The 14,225-nt window shown below is 45.9% G+C and overlaps 1 protein-coding gene across 1 annotated transcript in view; it reads left to right on the top strand.

The window, feature by feature from the left end:
* LOC140426442 (laminin subunit gamma-1-like) overlaps positions 1-14,225 on the top strand; it is a 100,292-nt gene that overhangs the window by 46,545 nt on the left and 39,522 nt on the right. Inside the window, exons 5-9 of the mRNA XM_072511237.1 lie at positions 2,673-2,809; positions 5,430-5,546; positions 6,864-7,053; positions 7,485-7,597; positions 10,151-10,372. Of these exons, the coding sequence (XP_072367338.1) occupies positions 2,673-2,809; positions 5,430-5,546; positions 6,864-7,053; positions 7,485-7,597; positions 10,151-10,372 (779 nt within the window). The remainder of the gene's footprint in view (positions 1-2,672; positions 2,810-5,429; positions 5,547-6,863; positions 7,054-7,484; positions 7,598-10,150; positions 10,373-14,225) is intronic.

The raw sequence follows: 14,225 nt of genomic DNA, 5'->3' as shown, positions 1-14,225 counted from the left end.
GCTTGGGGGAATCGCGGGAGGGCGTCGGGCCGGCGTCCCGGGAAATTTTGGCGGCCCAGGCGATTCTCCCAACCGGCGTGGGAGTGGAGAATCGCGCCCGGAGACTTTGCAAACTCCACACGGACAGTGACCCGGGGCCGGGATCGAACCCAGATCCTCGGTGTCATGAGGCAGCAGTGCTAACCACTGCACTACCATGCCGCCCTTTACTCTACATACCTGAAATTGATTTAGTAGAATTCGGAGTATTCTAAATCAGTTAGTGTTGCTAATTAGCTACTTTTTCAGCTATTCTCTGCAGTTTCATTCCATCAGCTTGTGAGCTTGCACCTGTAGATGCATTTTTCTAAACTGCAAAATCTTTAAGGATCTTTAAAGTTGGTTGTAATTGCCAGTTTAAAAACAGCTGGATGTTGGGTGTTTTTTCAGGTTTATATTTAAATGGGGACCAGTCATTGAAAATACTTTGATTATGAAAACCTGGAACAAATCTGCAAAATATTGTGTTACACCCTCCTGTTCCTGGCTGATGATTCACAGCCTGAGTCACTTGTATTTTGAAGCCAGACTGTCTAACCTTCGTAGAGTCTGCTGGAAGGCAGATATCAAGATTGCAGTTGTGATGTCGTTGGCTGTTCCTCGATTCGAGGATAATGTGAACTTTACTGCCATGTGCCTTCATGTGACTGAACAGGTCAGTTCTTGACACACAGATCTTTAGGCACATGGGGCAGGATGTCCCACAAGGTAGTGGGATTTGGAGTACAGGATTTGCTTCCATTTCCTTTTTTCAACTGCTCCACCTCATTAAGACATTGTGACTCAAGGTGAGATGCAGCTTGATGGAAATGTTTCTTTATTTTGAATGATTGGTAGCAAGCTCCTCTCAATCGTTAATGTCAATGCTGCCATACTTCAAAGATTCATTTCAGAATGTCTTTGAAGCATTTTCTTTGTCTTTCTCCGAAACACTGTTCATTTGAGAATAGAGAAAACAGGTCCTGGTGGAGGAGGTGCTTTTCGGCCATCCGGGTAATGTCCAGTCCATTAACGTTGCTTCGCAGTTTTGTTTGAATATTTGTGGAGTTGGCTTCAATTAGTGCACTAGTATTTGTGCAAAGGTCCTTCCGTTGAATCTGGAGAATGCAGCCGAGGCAATGCTGATAGAATTGCTCTAGTTCTCGAATGGTTCGCTGATACAGAGTCCAGGTCTCACTGCAGTACAGGAGTGCAGTGATGACACCAGCTCTGTACACCAGGACCTTTGCAGACTTGCAGAGGTCTCTGTTGACAAACAGTCACCGCCGTGGTTTGTAGAAGGCTGAGTTGATGCAATGTATCCGGTGTTGAAACTCCTCGGCCATGGTGGCCTTTTCAGAGAGGTGGCTGCCAAGGTATGGGAAGTGCACAACATTTTCCTGAGTCTTGAAGATAGTCACAATTTTCATATCCCTGAATGTGGTGGTGGGTAGGTGGGGGCAAGGGGTGGGGGGTTGTTAGGAGAAGAGGGGAAATTCTTTTCCCTCCAGAATCCATAGGATGAGTGCATGGAGCCTTGGAGTGGGATGTCCCGCACAACCCACTGTGTGTTTCGCGGTGGTGAAGGTGACCCATCATTGGCCGGCGGCAGGATCTTCAGGTTCTGACATTGTCAACAGGGTTTCCTATTGAATGCGCCCCTCACTGACCTGAAACCCGTGGTGGGGTTGCACAGTTGCCCGTACTGGAGGATCCCGTCGACATGAACAGCCGGAAAGCTCTGGCCTTGATGTGAGCCAAGATCCAAGAGCCTTGAAGACCTCAGCAGGCCTTGCTGGTTTTTATCCATTTGATTTCTTGTTGCAGCTCTCTCATTGATGGTGATTCACCCATGGATTCTACTGCAGAGCACTGGGCAGGGTGAGGGGTGGGGGGGGGGGGGGGGGGGGTGCGGGGAGCAGCTGCCACTGTGGGGTCACAGTTTGGAGTTGTTAGAAATGTTCTTTCCAGTGTTGACAGATGGGATTGTTAACTTAAGAAGAGAGACACCATCCTGTGAGCGAAGGGGATTTTGTTCATTTGATCTTGGTCTATAAATGGTCCTGGTCACTTCTAAAAAGCTTCACGTATCATTATTGTCAGCATATTGATGGCTTTCTCTTACCACCACATGTCCTTTATCTCCTGGATTTCATTTCAGCTAATAGAATGCTGCCTTCTTGATTTGTAATCTTGGATTATTCTGCCAGGCAATGAGGCTGCTCTTTTTGTTATCTCTTGGAGGTCACTTATTACAGCACTGTTTTCATCAAACCACTCCTGGTGGCGACAATGTTTTCGACGCAGGAGTATAGTACAGATTTTAGTTTGGCAGCATTAAGAAATATGTATTGACATTGTCTAAACGTCACAGAGGTGAGAATTCAGCCTGGGTTCTCACTCATTGGTATCCGTTGACTTGTGCCGGCAAATGCACAGTTAGCAATAGGAGTGAAGTCTGACTGTGACATGCTGCACATATTTTTTGTTTGTCAACGCTCATTTTCTAAGTTCACGCTTGCCGCTGTTGCCCTCCTCATGGGTTGGAGGATGGGTATCTGAGTATTGGATCTGCACCCTCGGGGGGAGAATAACTGGTGGGGGAAAAAGGAATAAGAATCATAATTTTCCAAATGTTTTATTCTCTCCCACAGTTGCAAGCCGGGTTATTACAACCTTCATCCAGACAATCCCATGGGTTGCTCAGCATGTTTCTGCTTTGGGCATTCACCAGTCTGCAATGTGGAAGATGGTTACAGGAAAGATCGCATCATCTCCACCTTTGATTCAGGTACTGCAGCATCAGCTGCGATGAACTGAGGTCTTATTCATTAGTGAAGAGAGACTAAGAGAAATGTAATTATATATTTTACGAATGACTGTGAGGGATCATGGGCCAAAACTCATAGTGGGGCCAGTCCATAAAATTAAATAAGAGTGTGGAAGGAATGGCTGAGTAACCTAAATAAAAGGTCCCTGGAATGATTTGCTAGTAAAGGTCATAGGATACCAGGTTATTGCTATATAAGTATGTAAAAAATATAACAGACTTTGTTAATTGGACTCGACACTCTTGGATTAAGACAATGTAAAACTTGCCAGGGTTCTTTCTGATTGTTACTCATCTCAGCTCTGATTGTTCCCACTGCTCAAAGAACTTTCAAGCACTCATTGCCCAAGCGATTAGATTCTGGAGTGCAACCATTTCCATAGAATTATACACAGCAATGAATCAATCCTTCAGCAGGTGATCGGGAAATATTAAGATGGAATGTTCCTATCATTAGGCTAGAGCGTAGGATAGCTATTCCCAGCTTTGCATGTATCTGTGCTCAAACATTCAGCAGGGAAAGGAATGTTGATGAGGAAATGTTCTTATGATAAGAGCATACAGTACGAGTTTAAGAGTTGAAAGACCATTCCAGGATATTTTAACCTTTAATTAAATCAAAAGATTTCCACCACAGAGAATATTCAATTAATTAACACCAATATTGTTGTGATATCTTCATAAGATCATCAGAAATAGGAGCAGGAATAAACTATTTGGCCCCTCAAGCTTATTCTGTCATTCAACAAGCTCATGGCTGATCTGATTGTTGCCGTAACTCCATTTTTCTGTTTGCCCACCGTCTCCCACACCCCATTCCTCCCCTTTAGTACAACCTAACCCACACATAATCAAAGCCAACATTTCATTGCCTTCCTAATTACTTCCTGGTGCTAACTTTTTGTGGTTCATGTACAAGGGCACCTAAATCCCTCTGTAACACAGCACTTGGCAGTCTCCCTCCATTTAAATACTCGGCTTTTCTGTTCTCCTTGACAAGTGGACAACCTCACATTCTGCAACATTATGAAATGAAAATAAAAGTCACCACAGTCCCAGATGACCATACTCTGCTCTCTACTTTAGAGAAAGAGCTGGTGGTGATTTAACCTGAGGGTCACCACACCTCAGGCGAGGAGCAATGTTGAGAAGGCAGGTCTTTCATGGATGACCTCAGCCAGCACGGGTATTGACCTGCACTGTTGGTGTCTCGCTGCATCATGAAACAGCCGTCTAGCCAACTGAGCTAACTGACTCCACTAGTTATGGTTTGCCAGTCTGAAAATGATCTATTATCCCGACTCTTTGTTTCCTATGCAGTTGTCAATCCTCTATCCACGCTAATATAACCCCCCAAATATCAAAGAACTCTTATCTTGTGCAGTAACCTTTTATACGGCACCTTATTGAATGCTTTTTAAAAAATATATATTTTTATTCAAGGCATACATATACAAAAAATATCAGAAGAACATCAAAACAGTTCAACAAAAAACCACGGCCCATCTGCTCCCTTGACGCCGACCCCACCTCACCTACCCTATTTAACCCACTTACCCCTGAGGCCCTCCTCCCCACCCCGCCCCCCGCCAACTGCTCCTCCTGCTTCCCCACCACCTCCTCCACTTTCTGGATCGCCTGACCCTGCAGCTTCTGCTTGACTTGCTTGATTCCAGATCTCAGCAGTTCCACCACCTTCCAGGGGCCTCTTTCCTCTGTTATTGAAACTTATCTTTCAGGAACTCTATCAACTGTTCCGTCGACCACTGGGCAGGCAGCACAGCCCCCATGCCTTCCGTCATCTTTTCCTGTGGCGCACCATGAAGACTCTCCTGCTTCAGCTGCCCTTTTATCCTTGTACCACTCCTTGTACACGGTTCCATCTACCAACCCCACCTGAGGAGTGTTGCCTTCCCCAGGCACTCGTGTACCTCTTGCTCTCAAATACAGCACCCTTCAGGCAGGGAAAAGACCCCCAAAAAATCCACCTTGAGCGGGAGCCACGAGGTGTGCGACCACTCACCATGGCCGCCATCGGAAGTCCTCCTTATCGAATGCCTTTTGGAAATCCAAATACATTGCACCGATTGGTTCCCCTTTATCCAACCTGCGTGTTAATGTGTATGCATTTTGGATTTACCTGCTGATAGTAGCCATTATGAAACTACAGTCACCCTATCAATATCATCACTTTGGTCGGGAAGCTGCGAAGCAAGTTGCCCAAAATTGAAATATCTCATAGCAGAAATATGCCACAACACATCTAAAAGATATTGCACTGCCAATAATTTAACACAATGAAATTATCAACAAACTATACTGATTCAAATTTGCTGTGATGTCCCCACATGAATGCTTCACACACTCGCGTTCAAATCCCTCTTCATTATATTGAAATTAAGATAGTGAACAAAGTATTTGATGCAAAAATGCCCCAGGCAGTGATTTCTAGGGTGATATCTTTCTCTGGCTTAAAGATGGTGTTGTTTAACTTACTAAATGCAGCTAAATTGGGATATCTGCTAATTGTTATGCATTATATGAAGGCATGTGTGGTTTATTCGCCTATTCTTGTGAACAGGTGCTGAAGGATGGAAAGCACAGTACCGAAGGGGTGGGGATCTCCCTCTGATGAGATCATCACGTGACCTCATCGTTGAGGCTAAAAATGAATACCCAATATTCTTTGTTGCTTCGGGTGAGTTGAGAATAATAATGGGTGCTACATGTATTAGCCCCACAATTTTATCATTGCTGGTTAATTTGTACGTCTGTCGAATTGCTGACACATGCTTTGATAACCTGCCCATATGAAATAGAATGCAGTAACTTAATATTTGGATGGTTTTGATTACTGTAATTTCAGTGATGTCCATCTCACACATGACATGTTCTGACCCATTTTACAATCTCCTCAAGAATTGGCAATTTGCAGTTTTACACAGATACATGTGATTTGCAAATCTTTACCTCTAACACTCATTACTTTATAACATAGGCATGGACTGTAGGGTTGGGTTGTCAATTGTTTTGGGGCTTGTAATATTTACAAGTATAATGTTGATACTGATCTGTTCTGAAATTGTGTCAAGCATTCTCACCTAAGAAAAACATTAATTTTGTGACATTTGATGTTAATGGAAATTATTTGATTTTCAAGTTTGGTCATTTTGGAAACTTATCAACAAGTCATGAAAAATTGTTAATATTTGCAATTACCATATTTTTAAAACTTCATATTCTGGTCTGCACACTGACATTGGCATAGCCCTGTAACCCTGAGGAGGTACACTGTTTTTATTGCAGAGAACTCAGTTACCATTACATTCACAGTGATACTCATTGACTACCCCATCTCTGTGTTCCTTGTTAACATCACTTGGATGGGAGAAGTGTACAAGAACTACAAGACATAATTATTTAAAAAATATTATACTAGTTAAATTCTGAAACCAGTGATCAAGTACAATTGTCTATTGGTTTTCTCTACTCCATCATAAATTGTGCACAACTTGGTATCATTACAAAGATAAGGAAGACATTGGTAAAGTGAATTTCATAGAATCATAGAATTTACAGTGCAGAAGGAGGCCACTCGACCCATCGAGTCTGCACCGGCCCTTGGAAAGAACACCCTACCTCCACCACATCCCCACCCAACCCATTTGGACACTAAGGGCAATTTAGCATGGCCAATCCACCTAACCTGCACATCTTTGGACTGGGGGAGGAAACTGGAGCATCCGGAAGAAACCCATGCAGACACAGGGAGAACATGCAGACTCCACACAGACAGTGATCCAAGCCGGGAATCGAACCTGGGACCCTGAAGTTGTGAAGTGACAGTGTTATGCTCTGTGCTACTGTGCTGCCCCCATTATCATTGATATTTGGCAATTGACTAAAGGCAAAACCAATACTCAGGCCTGTTTCAGGTTAAGGAACTGCGTTGTGCAGAATAATTGGCTGAATATAAAGTCCATTACTCATGTTCTCCTGTTTCTTACATCTTTAGCCAAGTTCCTGGGAAATCAAGTGTTGAGCTATGGACGGAACCTCTCCTTCACATTCTATACGGAAAGCAATGGTGCCTACCCATCAGTAGAAGATCTGATCTTGGAAGGAGACAGTCAGACACTGACTACTCAAGTGAACGCACAAAATAACCCAATCCCTTCTACGAGAAAGCAGACATACAACTACAGGTAGACAAAGCAGATGTGCTGAATCCAACAAATCTTCATTTCAGTTAACCTGGGAATGGAATTATTTTTGTCTTGAACATGGATTGGGTGCAAATTAGATCATTCCCCCTCAAGGGTGCTTTGTCCAGTACAATTAATGCTCCTGTTGTCAAATGAGGCACTGGCCTGGCTGTACTGAATGGGAATGTTTTCAATATAAGTGTAAAGAGCATTGTTTATCTATCAAAAGGATGTAAATTCTGCAATGATTACTTTGAACAGTTATGCAGTTACTTTATGGTAAGGTTTAAGAAAATGATTGAATAAATTGAGCATATTGTTTAATTAGTTAGTGGTAGACCCAACTCCATGATGCATCACTACGTAATTTGTTTATTAGCCAATTGTGGAGGTTAAAATAAAAAGTTTAATAACCTTGTTTTGCATTGCAGGCTCCATGAGGGTTTGGAGTATGGGTGGAAGCCATTTCTAACTTCGCTTGACTTCCAGCGGGTGCTCGGTAACCTCAAAGCCATCAAAATCCGTGGTTCATACAACAGGCAAAGTAAGCCTTCTGACTTTACCCAGGTTGATATAAAAGATAAATTAAATTGGGGAAGAATGCTGTTGAAAATTAAGTTGAGAGGCAGAAAAGTAAGAAAAGATGATCTCTTATCTATCTATTGAGATGAAGATGACCATCTTCAAGATCTGGGGTATTTGGGAGAGTTTTGTTGGATACATTGATGTCTGCTAAGACCGATTTGCACTCGGAAGGTGCTGCAAATAATAGAGAATACAACAGATGATTGAGATTTGGATGAGTTGCTGGCTCGGAAATTCCTCTCCTTGCGTTTTCTCTTTGCCTCTGATATGCACATGCTCTTGAAGGAGAATGCACCTCTTTTCGTCCGGTGCAGAAATTCTTGACATACTTTTCCCAGGACTTGAAGTAGATATCAGAACTGCTAAGTGAAGCCTTCACAATGCCCTTGAAGTGCTTCCTTTGACAGCCGCAAGATCACACTCCAGACTCAATAAGAGGAATTTCCAGCCTTTCCTGCCAGCGTTATCCTGCAGTCTGTCCGATGGTGACTCCTTCCTGCCTCCTCCCCCGTAGCAGGTTCCCCAGTGGCGGAGTGTGCGGGCTACACAAAACCCTGTAGACACTGGTGGGACCAGAAGATTCCGCTATCTCTGCTGCTGGAAAGCACGCTGTAGTTGGACCAGAGATTCCTGCCTAATCTCTCTATAGGGGATTCATTCAGGTAAATGAGGATCAGGCATTCTGGTCACTTGACCATGGTCTGGATGCTTGGCATGTCAACTCAGGTGAGCACCTCTGTGTCTGCTATTTTGTCCTGCCATCTGATATGCAGAGACTTCCAAAAGCAGATCAAGTGAAAGTATTCTTTCAAAAAATATTTCCAATTGAGGGGCAATTTAGTGTGGCCAATCCACCTACCCTGCACATCTTTGGGTTGTGGGGCCGAGACTCACGCAGACTCGAGGAGAATTTGCAAACTCTACACGGATAGTGATCCGGGGCTGGGATTGAACCCGGGTCCTCCAAGCGAAAGTAATTGAGCGTGGCGTGGCGGTGGCGTAGTGGTATTGTAACTGGACTAGTAATCCAGTTGCCCAGGGTATTGCTCTGGGGCCCTGGGTTCGAATCCCACCACGGTAGATGGTGAAATCTGAATTCAATTTTAAAAATCTGGAATTAAAAGTCTAATGACGACCAATGAAACCATTGCTGATTGTCATAAAAGCCCATCTGGTTCGCTAATGTCCTTCGGGGAAGGAAACCTATCCGGTCTGGCCTGTATGTGACTCCAGACCCACACAGTGATGCGGTTGAGTCTTAACTGCCCCCCCCCCCCCCCCCCCACTGAAATTGTCCAGCAAGCCACTCAGTTCAAGGGCAATTAGGGGATGGGCAACAAATGATGGCCTTGCCATTGACGTCCACATCCCAAGAATGAATTTTTAAAAAAGCTTTTTGACAAGGCGCTGGTATGCTGTCCAAATCTCGCATGCAGATTGGACAGAACTATTACTCCATAGACTTTCAGTTTGACAGGCAGGCTTCTTTTTGTTCCTGGCTGATGTTCAAAGGCTGCTGAAGGCTACACTTGCTTTGGCAGTTCATACATGTATCTCATCATCGATATAGACAGCTTGAGAGAGTGTGCTGCCAAAATGAGTGAGCCTCTCCACTACTTACAGCTCTGGCCATGGACTGAAGCCTTGGTCTTGACAGCACAGAAATCCATTAAAGTATTGAAACGCCTGAGTCCCAGGCAAAACATTGCTTGATTGACATGCCTGGCTCTCGGATACATGCTGTCAATTATGTAATTTTTACTGACACAAGTTGAAGATATTTCAGATGCTTGTAGATTTTGTTATTGATACTTGATTGACACATTTATTGGCTTGTAGCGTAAAGGAGTTTTTTTTAAGAAAGTGGAAAGTTATCAATAAATGACTTTTTAAAAAGCTTATTTTATGCATATTCTGGCCATTTTAGGGTTCATTGTTTGTTTCCAAACAGTGTATAATGAGTAAATGGTTTTGGAAGTACAATAGCTTGCCATGGCTGCGGGTGGGAGGGACGAGGGATCATAGGGGTGGGTGGTAGGAACACCTTGGTATGGGTGGTATGAGGGGCCATAGGGATGGGTGGGGATGGGGAGTGTGTGAGGTGAAAGGGGTGAGAGGGCCTTACTTTTTCATTATAACTGGGATGAAAATCCACAGCACAGAGATAGATCTTTAAAATATATCTGCCGTGAAACCCAGCAACCCCGGTGGCTTACTCCAAACTCTTCCCTCATTGGCTGGCCCAACAGCAGTCTGCACCTCACTCCCCCAACACCAATAACCCCTCCCCCCAATCTACTCTCCACAGCCCCGGAATGGCCTGTCCCTGAGGGCACTTTCTCTCGAGGGCAAGTCAAGCTGGGAAATTTTCTGACTCCTGTTACCCTCCTCGAGGATGAAAATCTAGCACATAGTTTTGGAAACTTGATGCTTTTTTCATTTGCTAAGTGAATGAAGCTGACAGCAGTTTGGTAAAATGACAAGGAAGTAACGTAGATGCTTTCTATTACAGGTGCTGGACACATCGATAATGTGATTCTCCACACAGCCCGACCCGGTGCTGGAAATGCCGCTCAGTGGGTCGAGAAATGCACGTGTCCAACAGGTCATGAGGGACGATTCTGTGAGAAATGTACAAGAGGCTACACAAGGCAAAATCGCAAACTCGGAAGTTTCAGCAAGTGTGTGCCATGCACCTGTCGAGGCTCCGGTGACAACTGTGACCCTGAAACTGGTGAGCTTGTTGATAGATTGACATGATTTACTGCTCAGTATTTTATTAAGGTTTGAGGCATGCTTGGTAAAATTGGATGGCTGTATAAATGATAATGGAGAACTTTACTTGAAATACTCTATACAATCAGATTACAGAAATTACCTTTGAGCCAAAATAACAGTTGCAATTGAATGTGTTCATTTTCATAATCATCTTTATATTTTAGCAGTACAAGCATTATCCAAGTATTGAGCAGAATTAGTCATCCATCATTTGTTGTGAAGCTGCATGATTTTTAAGGATTGATTTGTGAGGTGAGGTGAGACTCGCAAGATCCCAGTAGGAATAGTGCGATGATAATTTATATCTTGACAATCTCTTGCATTTTGGGACCATGTCTTCCTGAAGATGAACAAGACATTTTCATTAGCTCAGCTCGTATGTTGAAACAGTACAGGAAGATAAAGTCTAACTGTAAGGTCCAAAGATGTGCAGGTTAGGTGGATTGGCTATGCTAAATTGCCCCTTAGTGTCCAAAGATGTGTAGGTTTGGTCATGGGGTTATTGGGATAGGGCAGGGAAGTGGCTTAGGCAGGGTGCTCTTTCAAAGGGTCGGTGCAGATTCATTGGGCTGAATGGCCTCCTTCTGCACTGTAAGGATTCTATGATTCCATTTATTGAAAGAGCACAGCTTCACCAAGTGTCTTGATGTAATATGCAGCACTGCAATAATAAGGATTTGAAAACACAATGCCCAACATCTCACCATGAAAATTCCTTTTAAAGTTAACTTTGATGAAAGTTGACATGCTTTTTCTTCTGTTCTTTCTTTCCTGTTGATCTATTTGATCAGTGAACATTGTTGAAAATCTGAGAAACATTAGCTTTCAGTAGCAGCTGAGTCCAACATTTGAAAGATGTCATCAGTGCGCCAATAATAGCAAAATTGTTCCTGCCCTTTTGCATTCACATTTTAGATTAAAAAGGCATCATTGAAACATCCTTGGTTTAATCTGCTGATCATAAATTCAGCTCTATTACACTCTTGGACTCTTCAACTTCTTTAGGCAGTTTTGATGGTAGTATGATCAGATTTCACAATTAATAATTCAGTAAACGTTTTTTAAAAACCTGCAGAAATTGTCAGAGAGAAAAACATAATTTTAAATTTAATCGTGAGTCTTGGCAGTCCCTTCTTCATGACTTTGACCAAAGGAGGATTTGACTGATGGATCAAAATGTATGATGTCTTGTAGTATTGCATAATGTTTATGCTTGCGGTAACTTAGTATTTCTTTGAATTTGAAGGACTAGCTGTATTTTCCATATTTCACATGTCTGGCAATTATCAATCCGGTAACTCCGGTAATAGAGTGCATCTGTAGAGCATTGATCCACAAGCCACTCTCCTTAACTGTAAGTTAAATCTGGAATCCTACCAGGAAAAGGATAGAAAGGATCCAGATAGCAATCACCAGGATGTTTCCAGGATTAAGGGACTAAGTGTGGAAGATAAAATTTAATGCCCACACCCACCTTCCCCTCCCCACCACTCCTTACCAACCATGGAGATGAATTTGGAGGTAGGGAGAGCCATTTGGTCGGGCGGGAGGATGCATGCTGAGGATGCCATTGCCTTCTGGTCTCTTCACAATAAAATCTGGTGGGTAAGATTTGAGGACAGTCTTCCTGCCTGGACACCAATGGAAGCCCTTAAGTGAGTACATCGTTTGAAGGCACCCACCCAGTGCTTGGTCGAAGGACCCACCATCAGGAAGAGGACTCCATTGAGATCCACTGTCCTACCTTTTCCTCCAAACCCTCCTCCCCTCTTTGCTAGTGACATGATTCCCTCATCGTGACCACCATTTTGCCCTTGGTTACATTTCTCCAGCTATCCAATGACTTAGGCCCACAATTATTCATAGCAACAGCCACCACTCCAAGTCCTGTTGATGCTAATGGAGAGCTGTCAGCCTCTCATTGTTTTACACCCTACTGGGGGTGAGGGAAAGTCCGAGAAGTAAATGGCTCTGTGGAGACGGGAGGTCCAGTATCAGAATTCCTACAGCCAATTAGGGATTTAATTCATTCCGGGCTCCTGAGGATCGGGTCAGCGGGGGTGCCACTAATTTTGTGGCAGATGTCAGTCCCTATGATACCAAGAAAAGTTCAAATGTCTAAACTTCGGCTGGTGAAAAAGGAGACTGAGGGGTGACATAATACAGTTGTTCAAGATAAAGCTATGGATGAGATGGGAATAAGTAGATATTTAAAAGCGGGCAATGAACTCAAGAACAAAAGAGCACAGGTGAAATTCTCCAACCCTCCGTGCCAGAATCGCGCCCGGCGCGGGGGCGGAGAATAGCCGTTCATGCCGGAAATCCAGCGCGATGGCGCTTCCGTGATTCTCCGCGGACCCGCCAGTCCCGCACACGCGGTCGACGTGGCGCTGGTCGGGGGCCGTTGGAACAGGTCCCCGCGGCGATTCTCCGCGGTCGACCGGCCGAACTCCCGCCGGCGTGATTTACATGTGGTACCACCCGGCTGGAACTGGGACCACGGCCGTGGTAGCGGTCCTAGTGGGGGGGCTGGGGTTATCTGACTCCGGGGGCGACCTCAGCTGTGGCCAGGCCCGCGATCGGGGGCCACCAATCGGTGGGCCATCGCGATCTGGGAAGGACCTACCTTCCTCCGCGCGGGCCATCTGTGTGGCTCCGCCATGTCGGCGGCGCCCGCGTCGAGGTGGGCTGCCGCGCGCATTTGCAGACCTGCTTGCAGCCGCCGTGCTCATCCGTGGCCGTGCAGTGAGGCTAGCAGGGCCCCGCCGGAAGCCAGAGCCGCGGGACGCACGCCGGGGCTCTGCTAGCCCCTTGGAAAACGGAGAATCACCCCGGACCTTTGAGGGAAAAGTTCAGAGTGATTCTCGTCCATTTTCCGGCAGGTGTGGGGACTTAGTCTCCATAAGGGAGAATCCCGCTCCACAAGTATAAAATACACAAGTTGTGTGCAAAGTTAAAGTTCAGTAAAAAAGTCCACAGAGGATAGTGGATGTGGAACAAACTCCCAGAGTTGGTATTTGACTTAGTGTCAATAAAACCTTTAAAAAGAAACTGAGCAATATGTGTTGAGTAAGAAACTGGAGCGAAATTCTCCGGAAACGGCGCGATGTTTGCCGACTGGCGCCCAAGACGGCGCAAATCAGACGGGCATCGCGCCGCCCCAAAGGTGCGGAATGCTCCACATCTTTGGCGGCCGAGCCCCAACCTTGAGGGGCTAGGTCGGCGCCGGACGAATTTCCGCCCCGCCAGCAGGCGGAAAAGGCCTTTGGTGCCCCGCCAGCTGGCGTGGAAATGACATCTCCGGGCGGCGCATGCACGGGAGCGTCAGCGGCCGCTGACAGCTTCCCACGCATGCGCAGTGGAGGGTGTCTCTTCCGCCTCCGCCATGGTGGAGACCCTGGCAGAGGCAGAAGGGAAAGAGTGCCCCCACGGCACAGGCCCGCCTGCGGATCGGTGGGCCCCGATCGCGGGCCAGGCCACCGTGGGGGCACCCCCTGGGGCCAGATAGCCCCGCGCCCCCCCCCCAGGACCCCGGAGCCCACCCGCGCCGCCTTGTCCCGCCGGTAAGGTAGGTGGTTTAATCTACGCCGGCGGGACAGGCATTTTAGCAGCGGGACTTCGGCCCACCCTGGCCGGAGAATCGCGCGGGGGGGCCCGCCAACCGGCGCGGCGCGATTCCCGCCCCCGCCGAATCTCCGGTGCCGGAGACTTCGGCAACCGGCGGGGGCGGGATTCACGCCAGCCCCCGGCGATTCTCTGACCCGGCGGGGGGTAAGAGAATTTCGCCCCTGATACCTATTTGTTCAGTC

This window comes from Scyliorhinus torazame, chromosome 7 (assembly GCF_047496885.1).
Source record: "Scyliorhinus torazame isolate Kashiwa2021f chromosome 7, sScyTor2.1, whole genome shotgun sequence".
NCBI classification, from domain to species: domain Eukaryota; kingdom Metazoa; phylum Chordata; class Chondrichthyes; order Carcharhiniformes; family Scyliorhinidae; genus Scyliorhinus; species Scyliorhinus torazame.
Note: the sequence above shows the minus strand (reverse complement) of the source record. Positions and strands in the feature narration are given on the sequence as shown.